This window comes from Fundulus heteroclitus, chromosome 11 (genome assembly GCF_011125445.2).
Source record: "Fundulus heteroclitus isolate FHET01 chromosome 11, MU-UCD_Fhet_4.1, whole genome shotgun sequence".
In the NCBI taxonomy this organism is placed as follows: domain Eukaryota; kingdom Metazoa; phylum Chordata; class Actinopteri; order Cyprinodontiformes; family Fundulidae; genus Fundulus; species Fundulus heteroclitus.
The window spans coordinates 30,231,235-30,247,251 of record NC_046371.1 but is presented as its reverse complement, the minus strand read 5'-3'; the positions used below and the strand labels follow the sequence as shown (position 1 = coordinate 30,247,251).

Sequence of the window (16,017 nt, the reverse complement as noted above, 5' to 3'; positions counted from 1 at the left end):
TCCATGAACCCTTGTTGTTGGCTCCAGAATGCACGTTTTTAATGCTGATTTTATCCCTAATTCATCCAGGAGATTGTGGGTGGAAGTATCTTCTAATCTTCCCAGAAGCCAAAAAATTAAGAATCTCCTAAGAGAGCGAGAGTGTTTAAAAATGCATGTTTATATATATATATATATATATATATATATATATATATATATATATATATATATATATATATATATATATATATATATATATATATATACTGACACTGATCTCTGAAATCTTCTTTGCCATCCAACTCTGAAATGAGAAACCATTACAGAGCATTGCTATTAAAAGCAATATGCATTTTTTTTTTTTATAACTTCCTTTATCTAATCCAGGTTTTGCGGCAGTTCTAGCAAAGTAATTGTCAAGTCTGAAGCTGGAGGACGGGTCCAAACTTGGAACATCCGGTCATTACATTTATTAAACATGTCCAAAGTGTGTCGGATTAAATGTAGTCCGTCAGACTAAATATAACAGTGATCCATCTATAAGGACCCTGTCAGGTAATTATCGCTCATGTAGTTTTACGCACCAGCATGTCCAACATTCATGTTTACTATGAATGATGACAGGCCCCCACTGCGAGCCTCGCCACACCCCCTCTCCGAGAACGCCATTTTGTTGACACACAGTCTTGGAATCAACATTAGCTCTTTTTAAGAAGCTTTGAGCCCTGATCCAAGCATGACATGTGTGGTCTTTGAAGGGCACGCATGGAGACACCCAGATTCTGCATCAGAGGGTCAAAAACAGCGCTCTCCGGGGTGGTAAAGCGGCTTGTGTGAAGTGCAAGCCACCCATTTCAACATGAAACTCACTGCTGCTGACGTCACCGAGCCATCTTTGTGCACCTAATCCAGGCGGCTGTTTATTACACCTTCATTACCGCACAGACCCGGGCTCTACTGACAGCCTGCAGGTGCCGCATCGCCACAAACCAGGAAGGAAACCAGACAAGGGGGGAGCGAAATAAATAAACAGGGTTTTTTGTAGCGCGGGGGACACATTTCGGTGCTCCTCGTAGGGATATATAGGCAGGGAAGCGCCACAATAACCAACCAAAGGCTGCCAGAGGGTAGAGAGGAGCGCACAAGGCAATCCACATCCATCTGCCAGCCACTTAGTGCGCTCTAACATCTCCAGTCCGGATTTCAGCGCATCTGCCGAGCTAATACCGCCAGGAAAATGTAAGTCCAGCATCATTGTCCTGCTCCTTTTTTTTTTTTTTCTCAAAACGGAATCCCGAACTCGACACAATTCCGTCCTCACGACCGACACCGAGGGGCTATTTTAATGATTTGCGGGCGCCTCGAGTCGCCCCCTGCCACTTCGCCGCTGGGTCACGTACCATTTCCCCCCCCGCTTGTCACGGTGTTAATAGTCGAGCATTGTCGGAGGGATTTAATTTCCAGAACCTGCTAACGTGAGCCGAACGTGAGCGCAGACGCTAACGACTCGGCCTAACCTTGGGGCGGGCGGAAGCACCAGCTTCATCTTTTTAGTGCCATCATTAGGGGTTTAATGTTCGCTTTTGACACGAGCGAAGCTGCTTGTTTATCTGTCGTTTTTGTCGTCCGGTGGATTCTCGCTCGCGCCAGTACGCGCGCACGCACACATCTATCTGTCCAGTTTGGACTGGTTTGAAATGAAAAGGACACCTGTCTGTGAAATCACCCACCCCATCACCTCATTCCAATTGTACATGAATATTTATAAAAACACACACATTGTCTACCGGGGACATTTTTTTTTTTTTTTTTTTTTTGTTTTATTAATGAACACGTTCTGGACTTCTTTTTAGTCTTACAGAACAGCAGGTGACGAATTAAGCTAATTCTAGCAGCAGCAAGGACACAGAGCTGAACAAACCCTCGCCGTTTCAGCCGCGTCAGTCTCTCGATGTAGCAAAGCGTCGACATTTGCTGACGAAAACGCCTGATGAGCGCTTATTTTTTTTGTTGTTGCCAGAACTTATAGCCTTGAATTTGGTTTAGGCCTAGCGTCCGTGGTATTTTCGCAATCTACAGCGGAGGGGGTGGGGATAGCCTTAGCCTCCTACTGTATGTCGTCGATTGTCATGCGAGGGCGGACAGCTACATTTCTGTCCACAATTCATCTTCCTCGTGTCACCTTTGTTAGATAATACAAACTAAATATATTCACGGACGTGTTCTGTTACCTGCTCGGTAATTGGGATGGACATTTATGTGAAAGGGGAGCTAAAGAAAAGGTAGCCATGACAGCTCGGCCTGACGTTGAAACATGACGTTTAAATTGCCTCGTGCCAGCAACATATCCTCCACCCTTGGAATCACTCTTTGCAAGTTTTCCTCTGCACTGTGTCGCTTACATTTGAGGCCAAATTGGAAAACGTGCACAACAGAGAACAATCCGGCTCCCACGTCCTGAACGTGATAATATTTAAAAGAAATGATCAGTCACTTGTGGAGTCATTGCAGTTTTATAAGCCATGATGGTGGACCTTCATGTATGAACAAAGTCGTGTAACATCAAACTTAAAGAGACAGAGAGGCCTAGATCAGACGGCTGCTGATGTCGGATGCTGAGGCGCTGTCCAGTGCTGAAATGTCACTGTCCGGGGCTGAAAAATCAAACGGCATGCATTTCCAGTCTCAACGTTTCATTTCATTAATCATTCATCAAGCACAGTTAAAAACAACTTCAATCGCATTAAACTAATGTGCCAGAGAACCATAAACTACTCAGTTAAACAAAAATATTAAGCTGAACTGAAATAGTTTCTTAAGGACCGGCTAAATGTTTATGCAAGGTCACGACCATATTTCGTTTCAGTTGATTGTATTGTGTTATTGTGACAATTTGTCAGCATTGTTGGGTCTTAGTGTTATGGTTTTACTTTGATTTACATTTGAATTGCCTGATATTTGTTGTTTGTTTCCAACAAAAAGCCCATGTGAAGACAGGCATTGCAAATTGGCCTAAATAGAAATGTATAAATCACTTCTACCTAAACAACTAAACTGTTGATAAAAATTTAACCTAGAAAATGCTAAAACAAGAACAGAGAACAAAACACATATAAATAAATATAATAATAAGTACACATTATAAGTAAATATTATATTTCAAATAATCAAACTCAATTATAAAACAGCCTACCTCATTTAACCTTGGAGAAACATTTACAAACATATGTGTTTTAAAAAGTAATACATAGATAGTTCGTCGTCCTTGGAATAGTTTTCTTGAAATGGGAGCCTGTTCCAGAGCTTTGGGGCTACAGCTAAAAAGGTTTTATCTCTTTTGGTTGTATTTCCTTTGGTTTTTAGTGTGCTCAGAGAAACCTGTAAAAGTAAATGGTTTTGGAAATCTCAAAGTTCTGGTAAGCATTAGAATGATAAAAGATATTCAAGATGCTCTGGTGCCAGTCAATGAAGACTCTTGAATTCCAATAATAATCTTTTAAAGCAATTCCGAAATAGATGGGACAACATCTAAAATCAGGATAATGGTGTCTCAACCTTTAGTGGAGTAAGAAGGTGAGCGACTTCACTGAAAATGAGCAGTAAAGGCTGATCCAGCTCAATATACAAAGACAGTAATCCAAGCATGAGGAGATTAAGGTGTTGATCGGTTTTCAGAGAATATGTCACCAAGATAGCTTTGAAAATCACATGTAAAACAATGACATAACATTTTGTGACTAATGAGTAAAGTGGTAGCAAACAGAATGAAAAAGATGGGATGCTTAAATAGAACCCCGAGGTATTCCACAGTTTGTCTGTACGTCCGTCCCTCCTTCCGTCTTCCACCTATGACTGCTTTGAGGATCCATCAGTGTTACAGCAGTCCCCTTTTGAAGTCACAGTGGGGAACAGCTATATTAATAAGCACTTTCTCAAAACAGGGTTGAATATATTTAGCATTCACAGCAAATCTCACATTAGCAGTGGGCTGTAGAATCGTGTAAAAACCCCACCTTCCACATTTGTCATTTCAGCTGCATTTGTCAGATCACATTCCCTTTAGCATTCTGTTGTTGTTGTTTTTTTCTGTTGTCAGAGTCGTGTCATGGCAGACACAAAAGAGGGTTTTTTTTTTGTACATAGTCTGTCTATATTCTGACATGACCTTAATCAGAATAATGCAAAAAGACTCACCTGAGTGTAGCATCTTGAAACAAAACAGAAAGTTTGCATTAATGTTGCACAAAGCAAGCACAGTGGCTGGCTCCACCTGGCAGGATTGAAACACAGCTGGCAGTTTTCACAGGATGCAGAAGCTGATGAGAAACCTTGCTGCTGCATTGGCAAGTTGACCCGGTGTTAGTTAGGAGGCGATGACAGCACGAACGTCTGCACACATTTGCGCCTTTGTTAGGGTACTCGTTGCTAGCAGGTGCAAAGAAAAAGCACACAGTAACTACACAGATGTCTAAGCTTTATTTGTCAAACTGTAAATTTTAGTCTTATATGAGGGGACAGTTGATCCTCTAAAAAATAAACAGACCTTAGAATAATGTGTAGGGTGTCTGACTGCTTGGGATGAGACTGACTTCGAGCAACAACAGGCCAACTATTCCAAAGGATTTGTTGTTGTTAGAGGATTAGTGATGTGTTAGAGGGGTGACCTTTGTACAGCATTGTGTCTCCACATGTGCATTCTTGGAGATGCAGCTCAGTTAACCCTAAGTTAAATTCCCCAACCATAGGTTTTTATTGAACCATACTTAACATTTGGGCTTAGTGAATAAAACGGACAAATAACAGTAAGCTTGCCAAGTCACCGAAATACACAAAGTAGTAAACTAAGTTCAATTTCTTTTTTTTTTTATGTTTTAGAATGGCATCTTGCTTAAATCATAATCTTTATTTGATAGCTATGCCAACAAATATAAATTAAAAATATTACAGAAAGTTATTTAAAGTGTTGTCAATAGGTATGTTGTCTTATCATGATGTAACATTTTATACTCTGTGTTGACTGACTGACCAGAGGACAAAGATATGCTTAAATATGTAAAAGAGCAAATAAATAAATAAATACAATTTAATGACATGCAGTGGCAGTCAATTATTCTCTTATATTAACACAAATTCAAACTCAGGTGTTATTTCAATAGTTTACACAAGATTATTGATCTGTTGTGACAATGCACAATTTTAAACGGTTTGAACAGTAACAGTCTGTGTTTTAATCTGGGTTCTGATATGCATCAAAAGGACGTACATGTGATTCTGATTTGTAAAGTTCTAACAATGAAAGCCAATGAACACCAGTGCATTAATTAGGATTTTCCAGGCAAATCCCAAGTGAGTTTAACTCAAGTTCAAAGGACGATAAAACCAAGTAATTAATTTAACATGAAAGAAAAACATCCTACAAATTCCCAGATTATGGGAATAGTTCTGAATCCAATAGAAAACGAAGGAATTACAAAATGTTCCCAATTCAACCATTAAAGCTCGTGTTCCTGACCTCTGTCGGATCTTTACTGAGATCAAAACAAAGTCTGTTGGTTGGTTTACTCTATTATTTTGTTTTGCATTGCTGCAGGCTCTATAACTCCATTCTTCATCACACTGGATCTTCTGGAACTTCTGAAAATACCACCAACTAATTTGATTCAAAAAATGAGATTACTCCTCCTTCTAGTTTTTTTCCCACATTAAAGCTGTTTTTGTTTTTCCAGAGTAAAGTTCTACGCTCTGAACCGTTTAAAGCAGCCGATAATAAGCAGTGAAGCACACTCTTTTTATTGTCCTCCCATAGGTCCCTGCTTGAATTTTGACATCTCGGTTTATCCATCAACAAAAATCAGAACTACAGTAACTTAAATCTATACCAGCATGGCACTCCTGTTGTAATAAACAGCTGGAGTGCCATGGTGACACAGAAGCAGGACACTGAATGGTGCCAGAGACTACTCACGTCATCTGAGTGAAGTTTTGAAACTACTGACATCAAACGGTACAGCAACATGAAAACTAGAACTTCTAAACTGCTACAAGCTGTTAAACTGCTCGACTGCTGTTAACATTATGCATTTTACACAATTGCTCTCATTTTACATGGTTTGTCTGTTTGAGTATTTATCTGTCTGTGCTTTCTCCTGTCGATTTCCTAGCGATTTCTTTATTTTTCTTCTTTTTTATCATGTATATGTATCTAGGAAACACTGTCCCTGGTTCATCTATGCTCCTCCATTGCAATAAAAAGCCCATTAATTGAATTTGAACTTGAATGTTGTGTGATCTGCTGACAATGTGTCTACGTTTGTGTTTTTTAAACCATCAGGTCTGCCCCAGCCGCTGGAGCCCCTGCGCCAGAGGGAGGGAATCAGGCCCCTCCCAACCTCACCAGCAACCGCCGTCTGCAGCAGACACAGGCGCAGGTGGATGAGGTAAGTGAAGCTTATTTTTCCTCCTCAACCATTTCTAAAAAAAAAAAAAAAAAAGTAAGCACACACAAAAAGAAAAGTCAAAGCGCTTTATCATAATCCAGATCTTTCAGACTTCCTCCAGACTCGTGTCGTCCCTTCACATCTGGTCGTCCCGTCTGGATCTCCGACTGATGCTTTGCTGCGTTTCTCTCCTCAGGTGGTGGATATCATGCGTGTAAACGTGGACAAGGTTCTGGAGCGTGATCAGAAGCTGTCAGAGCTGGACGACAGGGCCGATGCCCTGCAGGCTGGAGCTTCTCAGTTTGAGACTAGCGCTGCAAAACTGAAGAATAAGTACTGGTGGAAGAATGCCAAGGTGAGGACACGCCGGCATGCATACTCAGTTGCAATATTAAGGTTTCCGCGGTTGTTTAAGGGGCTGATATATGATTTTATTTGCTTCAAATGGAATTACACTATGTATGAACAATGGTTTTATTAGCATTATTTTTAACACAACTTTTTTTTTTTTGCTTTCCTAACTAATGTTTCTTTTCCTGAAAATTTGCGGACTGCAGATGATGATTATCCTGGGTGTGATATGTGTGATTGTCCTCATTGTCATTATTGGTAAGAATCCTTTTTTTCCCTTTGTACACTACTTCTAAAGGACATCTTTTTCTCATCCTGTAACACTTTGTTCCACTCTGCCTTCCTACAGTGTACTTCAGCACCTAAGAAGAGTCGCTCCTACCCCAGTCTGACCCAAGCTTCCTTACTACAGAAGAAAAAAACCCTCTAATTGATGACAAAATTAACCACAAATGAATTGATTTATTGTATGTACGTATATTTCCCCCCCAAGCTAGCCTCGATATAACACCCCTAAACCCTTCAGGGCCCCGTGGCTCCCCCCACCCCTGCCCCTCCTTACTTCCACAGCCTCGCCTCTGGATCCCTGTCGATATTTGTCCTGTGAGTGTGTGGCCCTGTCTTCTCTGGGTACTCTTGGCTTTTCCAACCTTGCCACACTGGGAACCAAAGCCCCATGTGACGATGCAACAACAGAAACCGATACAACAATTGGCGATACTTGTTACAAAGCTGATATATAGAGTTATTTGTAGAGTTTTATTCTGATATATATATCTGATATACTGTTTTGTAGATGTGCGTGCGTGTGTGTGCGTGTGCATTTTGTACTTTTTATTTTTTGTATTAATTTGACGTATGCTTTAGCGTTGACTACTGCCTATTAACGAAAGTGTGCATCTTGCCTGCTCTCATCAGCCCCACCCACCCCTTTATTTTCCTTGCTTTTGTCGTACGCCTCCATGAAACGTCTACCTGCATTTCTCTTGAAAGGCAGACCAACTCGGAGCTATTCACGATCTTCCCAAGGCTTTTCCTTTTTCAGCTCTGGACTTCTATAGGTTTACCCCAGCAAAAAAAAAAAAAAAAAGAAAAAAGAATAGGTCTAGTTTTTGTTTCTCATGTGGATTTTTGCTACGGTTGTTGTTCACTCAATGATGTTGGTCAAAATGGTAAAACAGTGCATGACTTGTGTAGCTAATCCATAGTGATCATTACCTCCAACGCTGTCCAACGTACCTCCCTTTATCAGAGAGCGATTCTTAAACAACGACCGTCCAAAGTGTCTTTCGGCGCCATCTTGTTTCTCAGCATGCTTCCCTCGGAGAACTTTAAACTGCCATAGTACGGTCGGACCGATGTCTGTAGGAGTTTTTTTTTTTTTTTTTTTTTTTTTTATTTAACGATTACGTAGTGTCTTATTTCGAAAACATTCCTTCATTGCAGTCTAGTGCGGATTCTCTTACTGTAGCACATGGAAGTGTGAGTACCTTAAAAAAATGCAAGTGATGAAACTTGTCTCAGTTATAACAGTCATGCAAACAACAGGAGACAGTTAGTATAGCGACTTGGTGTAAGGGTACATGTTGTTGCATGGACTGGATTGTCCTACTGATTTTCTTTCCTATGATATTAGTGATGATACCTTAACTTTACGCTTTCACACAATAAATGGTGGAGATGCATTCATATCTGATAGGTGATTTTGGCTTGGAAATGTATTCTAGCTTTCGGAGGGATAGGGTGATTCTGTCGCAGGGAAGTGATTCCATGAGACAGACGCTGCACTGGTCTGCTCCCTGTCAGGACACTCAAAGGCCTTGGTTCACAGTTGTTTTGTTAACTTACAGTGCAGCGCTCCCCCTCGCATTTGCGTGGGAGGAGAGGCCGACTGTGGGAATCCGTTCAAAATTTGCACAAACGTCCTTGTTTTTGATGGAGCCGCAGCGCTGTCCAACAGCCCGGCCAAAGGGAACACCGATGCAGCAGAGCCTCTCTACATTAAGAGCACATTTAAATCATAAAAAATAGCGTAAACGCCAGACAAAGGAAGACAATGGCACCTAGGCAGAAAACCTCGAAGCATTAGCTCAAAATGAAACAAAAAAAATAATAATCGTAGCATTCCTAAGATGAGTGTTTTGCTAGCGCCGTGGTTCTGTCTTAGTGATCTTCTAGTTAAGGCCTTTTTTTTTTTCTTTTTTTAAATATAATAGACTCTATTTTTTATCATAGTATATTTTTGTGTGAAACAGAAGAAGCAACGAGGATGCGAACCGTTAAGAGCGAAGCTCCTCTTTGCTTCTGTCTGGTGTGTTTTTTGTAGTTCAGCTCTGCGTTACACACTGCCAAGCATTAAAGGAAAACAGTTATTTTCCTTGTTGCGGTTATTTCTTTCATTTGTGCACTCACTGGGTTGGTGTTAAACTATTTTCAATCCACTTTTTTATTAATGTTATTATCGTGGCATGTCCTGATGTGCATGATTGTGACTACTTGATGGGTAAAGGAGCAGGGCTAATACAAGGCACTTGATTTTTTTTTTTTTTAACAAATTTCCAATGCTGTGTGCTGCACATGTGCTATAGAGGGGAAGTGTCAGAAATTCCTGAAGCTACAAAGGCATTTGAGAGAAAAAAAAAAAAAACACACACAGCACATTTTCTCTCAACCACAGAAGAATGTCGCTTCCTAAAATTTCAATGCGGTTGCAGTAAAATCCAAACTCTAAAATTGTTGTTGGGTAAATCTGTTAAAAGTTAGGCAATTAAGGTTTTTAAGTGTGCTGGCATGCATTGGGAAGGAAAGTAAAACCTATGTTGTGGACTGGAGTTCCAAAAACAGCTGTGCAAAAATAAAAAGCCTTTGTGACCCTGTTTCTTTTACCCTCCCGTCAGCTACGTGGAGTAACCCACCCACCTTTCCCAGCTCCTACTGTGTATGTGTGTGTGTGCATGTGTGTATTACAGTAGCTCCGCCTTGGGAGTAACCCCCCCCCCCCCACCTTCCCATTTATCCCGACGGATTTAGGCCGCTTAACTCTCAGGGTGAGGGCATGTCAGTTTTCCTTCGCCTCTGAAGTACACAAGCGACGAGGCTGCAGGTCTGCTAGCCTTAAAAAAAAATAAAAAATAAAAAATTCTGCTTCTTGTTGCTCCTCCAAAAAAAGAGCAAAAGTAAAAACGACCAAAGACCAAATTTCCGAGCTAACGCTGCCTATACTCACCACAAGCAGGCGGAGGGAAGCAGGTTACCCGAGCTGTCCTGGTCAGATTTAAATTGCTTCTATCTTAGGGACATATTAGCTGTCATACACTATTTATAGGGTCAAGTTTGGCTTGTGACTGTGCCACCCTGACATATGCAAGGTAAACGTCGAATAGAAACTCCCCTGCCATGTGGATCCAGGTTCGAGGAGCTTCTTTTAATCTGTACAAAGTTAGTGGACACACAGTCTTGCAACTAATTATAGCACAAGTCTTTTTCTCTCTTTTTTTTCTGTCTCCGTAGTGCTGCCAGGTTTCAAAATGTCTAAACTAACTATAGATATTAGAAAACCGTGAAAAATGTTTTCCCCCAAAAAACAAAGCAAAACCTACATTGTTTAGTATTGTGATATGGGGGGGTGTTTTGGGGGGTAGGGGGTCCTATATCCTCAGGTTTAAGTTGTTTGCAATTTACCAAAATACACAGGAGGACAAAAAAAAATAATAGCAAACTGTAAAATTGGATTCTTTTGGCAATATTAAGCGATTGGAGGGTTACAAATGTTGTCCTTTTAGCCATTTGTACAGGACATAACCACACAGTGGGCTCTGAAGTGAAATAACACTGCTGATTGGGGTAGGACTCATGTGTTCTCCATAAATCCAACTGTTGTCCTGTGAGTGCTCAACCAGTTTGGTCACAATGGTGAAAATGAAGTGAGTGCTCTCTCTATCTCTTTCTTTTTTTTTCTGTTTATTTATTGCTTTTACTCTCTGTATGAGAAACCTCGCCTGGAAATGTTTTTAACACAGTGGTACTTTTCTTTCTTTTTCTTCGGATGCGATTCCTTTTACGTTTCGGCGGGATGACCGAGTGGGAGAACACGAGCACGCGTCGGCCTCGGGAAGCCTTCAGTGATCTCAACGCTGCGTTCAGGTCTTTGGCGGAGCGTCTGATGAGTGTTGTTGGAAAGCCATCAGAAAGAGAGATGGTTTTAAAAGAAGACGCGCACAAGTGTATAGAAATGCACGCGCGTTTATCGGAGTAAGAGCTGAACGCGGCAACAGGAGGGAACCTTTTGAGTCACTGAATGTTTTCCAGGCGGCTATAGATATATTAAATGTTTTATTTGGGAACCAAATGTACTTTTTTTTTATTATTCTGCATCTAAGTAACAACTCCAGATGTCACTGAATTGTTTGTTTGTCAGCACTGATGGGTCATGCTAAAGAAAAGCGGGAAGTTGATGAGAGAAGTATTTTTGTGTGAAGGATTCTACAGTTTACATCAGATTGCTGTTTGTGTCGATGAGTTAGATTTGTTTAAATTGGTTCATTTGTAAGGGATGGGTTCTTTCTGTTTTCTCCTTGGGAAGCAGGATCACAGGGACGAAGGCGCACGTTGCCCCTGCCCGTCCGGCCTCACAGGAGGGACGGGGCTGGAGGATCACGGGCAATGTGATCGGTGGGATTTTCTTTTCTTTGTTCTTTCTGCTTTTATTTATCGGTAGATGTAATGTGCCGTCCTTTGGTTTGGGATTAGAGTCTGAACAAGGTCGATTCAACGCAAAGGAGAGGAGACTGAGTGGGAAAAGTACATGAAATAATTGTAGTGTAAATCTATCAATGTCTTATTATATTGATGAACATCATGAAATATATGTATATTGGAGAAAAAAGAAAAAAACAGTATCTATGACAAATTGTACTTTTGTGTGTGTTTCACGTGCTTTGTGGGTGTGCAGCAAGGAGGCAATGTCATTTGGACTCCCGTTCTGGGACCTGTGTGAATAAGCATAAATTTACTACCAATACAGAGATTGACCTTTTCTCTAATTGATCCCTATTATGTGTTAAGTGTGCCAAAACAAATACATGGAGACCTGGAGCCATAAAACTGCACGTTTCTGCATTCGTCCAGAGTCCTTGTGTACAGTATGTTACCATCACACAACAGACACACACAAGACTTAGGCCCAGACAGACAAGCAACAAGTAAAAAAAAAAACAAGAGCAGCTTCAAAACAGTTTTTTCAAAGAATCTAAAAAGGAACTAGGGCTGGGCAATATATTGAGATTTTAAAAATATTTATATTTTTTTAAAAAGAGATATAGGATGAGACAATATTTTTAATATTTTTGAGATGGTCTATGTTGCATTATAATTATACTTTTACGTGTTCCAGTAGGTTATTTTTCAGCTGTCTGTCACATTTCAGCCTAAAAAATATTGATATTATTTTTGGTCCATATTTCTCAGCCCTAAAGGGAACATAATGCAATGAAAGCGCAAAACAAGGTTTGTACAGCAACATAACACCACCAGTATTGCCCATCAAGACTCTCTTCTGTATGTTTTCTTTTGAAAGTGACAGATATTTACAATTTCTTCCTAAAGAAATGTCTCAGTCAGCAAAAACGGCAACAGTGCTGAGAGCCTCGTGTCTTCTAACGTTTCAATAAGGTTTCTTTGACTGCACTAATACTCAGTGACTAGTGTCTCTGTAGCTCTTCCCCACACCAAGAGCTGTAATTAGAACAGGTCAAATTACACAGATAGACAGGAAGCTGAAAGAACCCAATGCAGTTTCTCTCTCACAGTGGATGTCCTTGTTAAAGGTGCTTATAGATTGGTAGGGAAACCCCAAATTGATAAACAAAATTATGTAAATGGCCCAAAAAGAAAGTTTTAAAAGCCATTCACATGATAATAGTGATTTTTTTTTTAAATCTGACAATCCAAAATAGCACACACACACACACACACACACAGCTCATTGATATGATCCATGTGTATCAGAGCTGCACGATATGAGGAAAAATACAGCTGTGATTATGTCTGCATTCGTTTTATTTATTTTTTTCCACAGGCCCACATCTTCCTCACCTCCCTTTTTTTTATTCTGCAAGACATTCGTATCACTTTTTGTGAGCTGTAGTTTATAGGTGACCAAAACCTGCATCAGTGTTGGCCATCGAGAGCGGTTAAAGTCTTGCCAAATAAATTATAATAATTATTGTTGGCGTGACAGCATAGCAATTGAAGTGTTTAAACAATACTGATCATTTGGGATTTGCGTAATGCTGTCACGTAACACGATGACTCTGCTCAGATGGACGGTAGATAAACTTTCCTTGTTTCTGATTTATAAGAAATAATAAACAACATATGTTTTTTTTTTTAACGTACTGTTGTTCTCTGCAGCGGAACAGCTGGTACTGCATGCAGCGGCTTTTATATTGAAACTCCCGTGCCGCAACCGCTGACGTACTAGAACTTCCTGTTTTTTTTTTTTTTTGTTTTTTTTTTTTTTGTTTTTTCATTCTTTAGCGCCGTCTCTGCTAATTTGACTTTATTTATTCGATGCAGATTTGCACGAACAGACCATGCAAAGATTGGTGCTAAGCGGCAAATAAGTCGGGTCTCCTATCCCACTCATAACCAGAGAGACCATGAGCGCACCGGCATGCCTTGCTGAAGCGGCTTCGTGAGGTGTAGTTTTCAATCTTCACCACCAGGTGTCACCCTAACAACTGAGCATGACGTGCGCCGTGAATCCGCTGGCACGAAGCGGACAGAGCCGGATTCCATCTGGACACATCCTTGAAATGTCAACCTGCTGCTGTGACGGACAGTACAAAAGGGACACAGAAGACTTTAGTATTAGCCATATAAACTTTCACCCTCTATCTATGTTGATAAGTGCCCCTTAATAAGTTGCATAAACCATATTTATTATATAGGTTCTACATTTCCCTGTAGTGGACCCAGCCAGGCCCGTATTAAGACAATGTGGTGAAATAAAAAAATGTTGAAATAAAAAAAATCTTTATTTATTTATCTATTATTATTGTGACATCAGTGTTCACAAAACGAATAATGCATGGTCTTTCAAAAATTTCAAGTAAATAATATAACAATTTATGAAAAATATATTTTTAAAGCATGTGTCATGTGGTGCCCCCCCCCCCACACACACACACACCCCCAAGGTTGGTGCCCCTGGGCACTGGCCCACTGGCCTTTATGGATAATCCGGCCCTGGACCCAGCTTTAAGCATAGTTCAACAATTTTCAAGAGGGCGGTGGTGGTTTATATTCGCTGACATTATGTGTTCCAAAACCAGTAAAAATTTATTTTTTAACATCATCTCTACTTTGTGCCAAAGTTTCAACCATGTTGATGTTTAGGCAAGTTGAATATAGAGTGAATATAGAGGTATACCCTCATAACTTCATAATGAAACAGACCCACAGCATGATGCTACCACCACTACCAATTTTAACAGTTGATAAGTTGAATTCAGTTTACCTTGACGCTTTCAAAAAAAAGAAAAAAAAAAAAGAAAAAAAATCATCATTGTGGCCATTAAATTCCTTTCCTCTTTGGCCATTAAACCTTTTTCTAGAACACATTTGCCTTATCTGTGAGGAGGGCTGCACATTTCCGTCGGGTTTGAAGGTCTCGAGAACCCTAAATTGGATCAGATAGTTAAATGGTTGGACACAACAGGACGATGATCCAAAACACAAATTACAACAACATTTTGGAAAAACAGTGTTTCTTTTCCAGACGTAACTTCTGTGCTTCTGCATTCGCTTATTGGTGAGACTTTTCCTGTTCTGCCAAAAAACAACAAACGAAACAAAAGAAGGAAAAAAAAAATAAATAAAAAAAACTAATTGGATAATAAGGCTCTAACTGTAGAGAGTAGGTTTAAGACAAACCACAACTGCAGGAAGCAGACGTGCCAACTACTACAGGAAAATGACTAGGTTGGATCTGATTCAGATGCTTTCTCAGAACAACTGGCATTCTGTGTTGGACAATCTCTCACTCAACCAGAACCTTTTTTCCCCTTTTTTCCCCTTTTTCTTCATAAAGATGGGTTATGAAAGGCTGGGACGATGAACTGGCATGAATATGTGGAGAGTATAAACAGTTGCAGAGACATGAACATGACCTCACTCCTGGGGGGTTCAGTCAAAACCAGCTTCTCTCCTTGTTAATCTGTCCTTCTGTCAGATTGCTTCAGGCTTGTTTTCCATTTGGCTGATAACCAGCCCCTCCCCCCCCCCCTTCCTCCCTCTCCTCTGCCTTCACCACACTCCTCTGCTTCCCCACTGGCCTGAACTCCCACATCTATTCCTTTTGGACTCTCTGCAAGGAATGCGGGGTCCAGCTCGGAGGGTTCATTAGAAGTTATTGCGGGAAACCTACGGTCTTGGCTCCGATCGCTGCTCCCACACACCAGTGACTGAGCAGTTGTGTGGACACTCACTCCCCCGCCCCCCCACCAGCAGAACACACTCCTGCATTCCTACTCCTGCTGATCTCCATCAAGACTTTGGGTTTATGCAAACATCGATGGACCGGGGGGGTTCTCATTTCTCCACCCCCCAGAGTTCCCCAAAAGCGCTAAAGTATTCAAGTCTTTCCATTTGTCAGAAATTTGAGGTTGTTTTTTGTTTTATTTATGGTTGAAGCTGCTTTGTACTCGGAATTCATTCCGTCCAGTTAGCTGAGTGATTAAAAGTGACTTTTTTTTAACTATCCCTGAACAAATGGCCCTTCCACAGGCCTCTGTAATGTAGGCCAGAGGTTTTCCCCATTCCCAGAAGTTAAAAGACGAAGATTATCCCACCCCTCTGTGGGGTGTTATTTTTGTCTTGCTGGATTGCGGGGCACTCTTGACGTTGTGGAGCCGAAGGACCCCACGGAGCTTCAGGAAGTAACAGTTAAAGGCAAATGACTCTTCGTTTTTACCCTTTTCATGGGACTTTGTGGGAGTTTTGTTTTACCAAGACGGCCACAGTTTTGATTTTATGTCTAAATAGCTCCATGTTTCGTTGATAAAAGGTCTCACCTCTGGTCTCCTGTGGAATGCAAAGATTTATTACCCTACTTGTTAAGATCCCACACACAGCCTCCGGCTCCATCTCCACCTCTGCCTCTCTTCTACTGACAGGCTACTACAGACGGAGTTATTTCACCTTTCTAAATGAACTTTCCAGTACGTTAAAAGCTTTTAAGAATTAG

At 40.8% G+C, this 16,017-nt stretch overlaps 1 protein-coding gene across 1 annotated transcript; it reads left to right on the top strand.

The window, feature by feature from the left end:
• The first annotated feature begins 860 nt into the window (after nucleotides 1-860).
• Nucleotides 861-11,794, top strand: vamp2 (vesicle-associated membrane protein 2). The gene is made up of 5 exons (XM_012871262.3): nucleotides 861-1,221; nucleotides 6,314-6,419; nucleotides 6,616-6,774; nucleotides 6,977-7,028; nucleotides 7,120-11,794. Coding segments are annotated over exons 1-5 (336 nt in total). The 5' UTR covers nucleotides 861-1,219; the 3' UTR covers nucleotides 7,137-11,794.
• The last annotated feature ends 4,223 nt before the right edge of the window (nucleotides 11,795-16,017 follow it).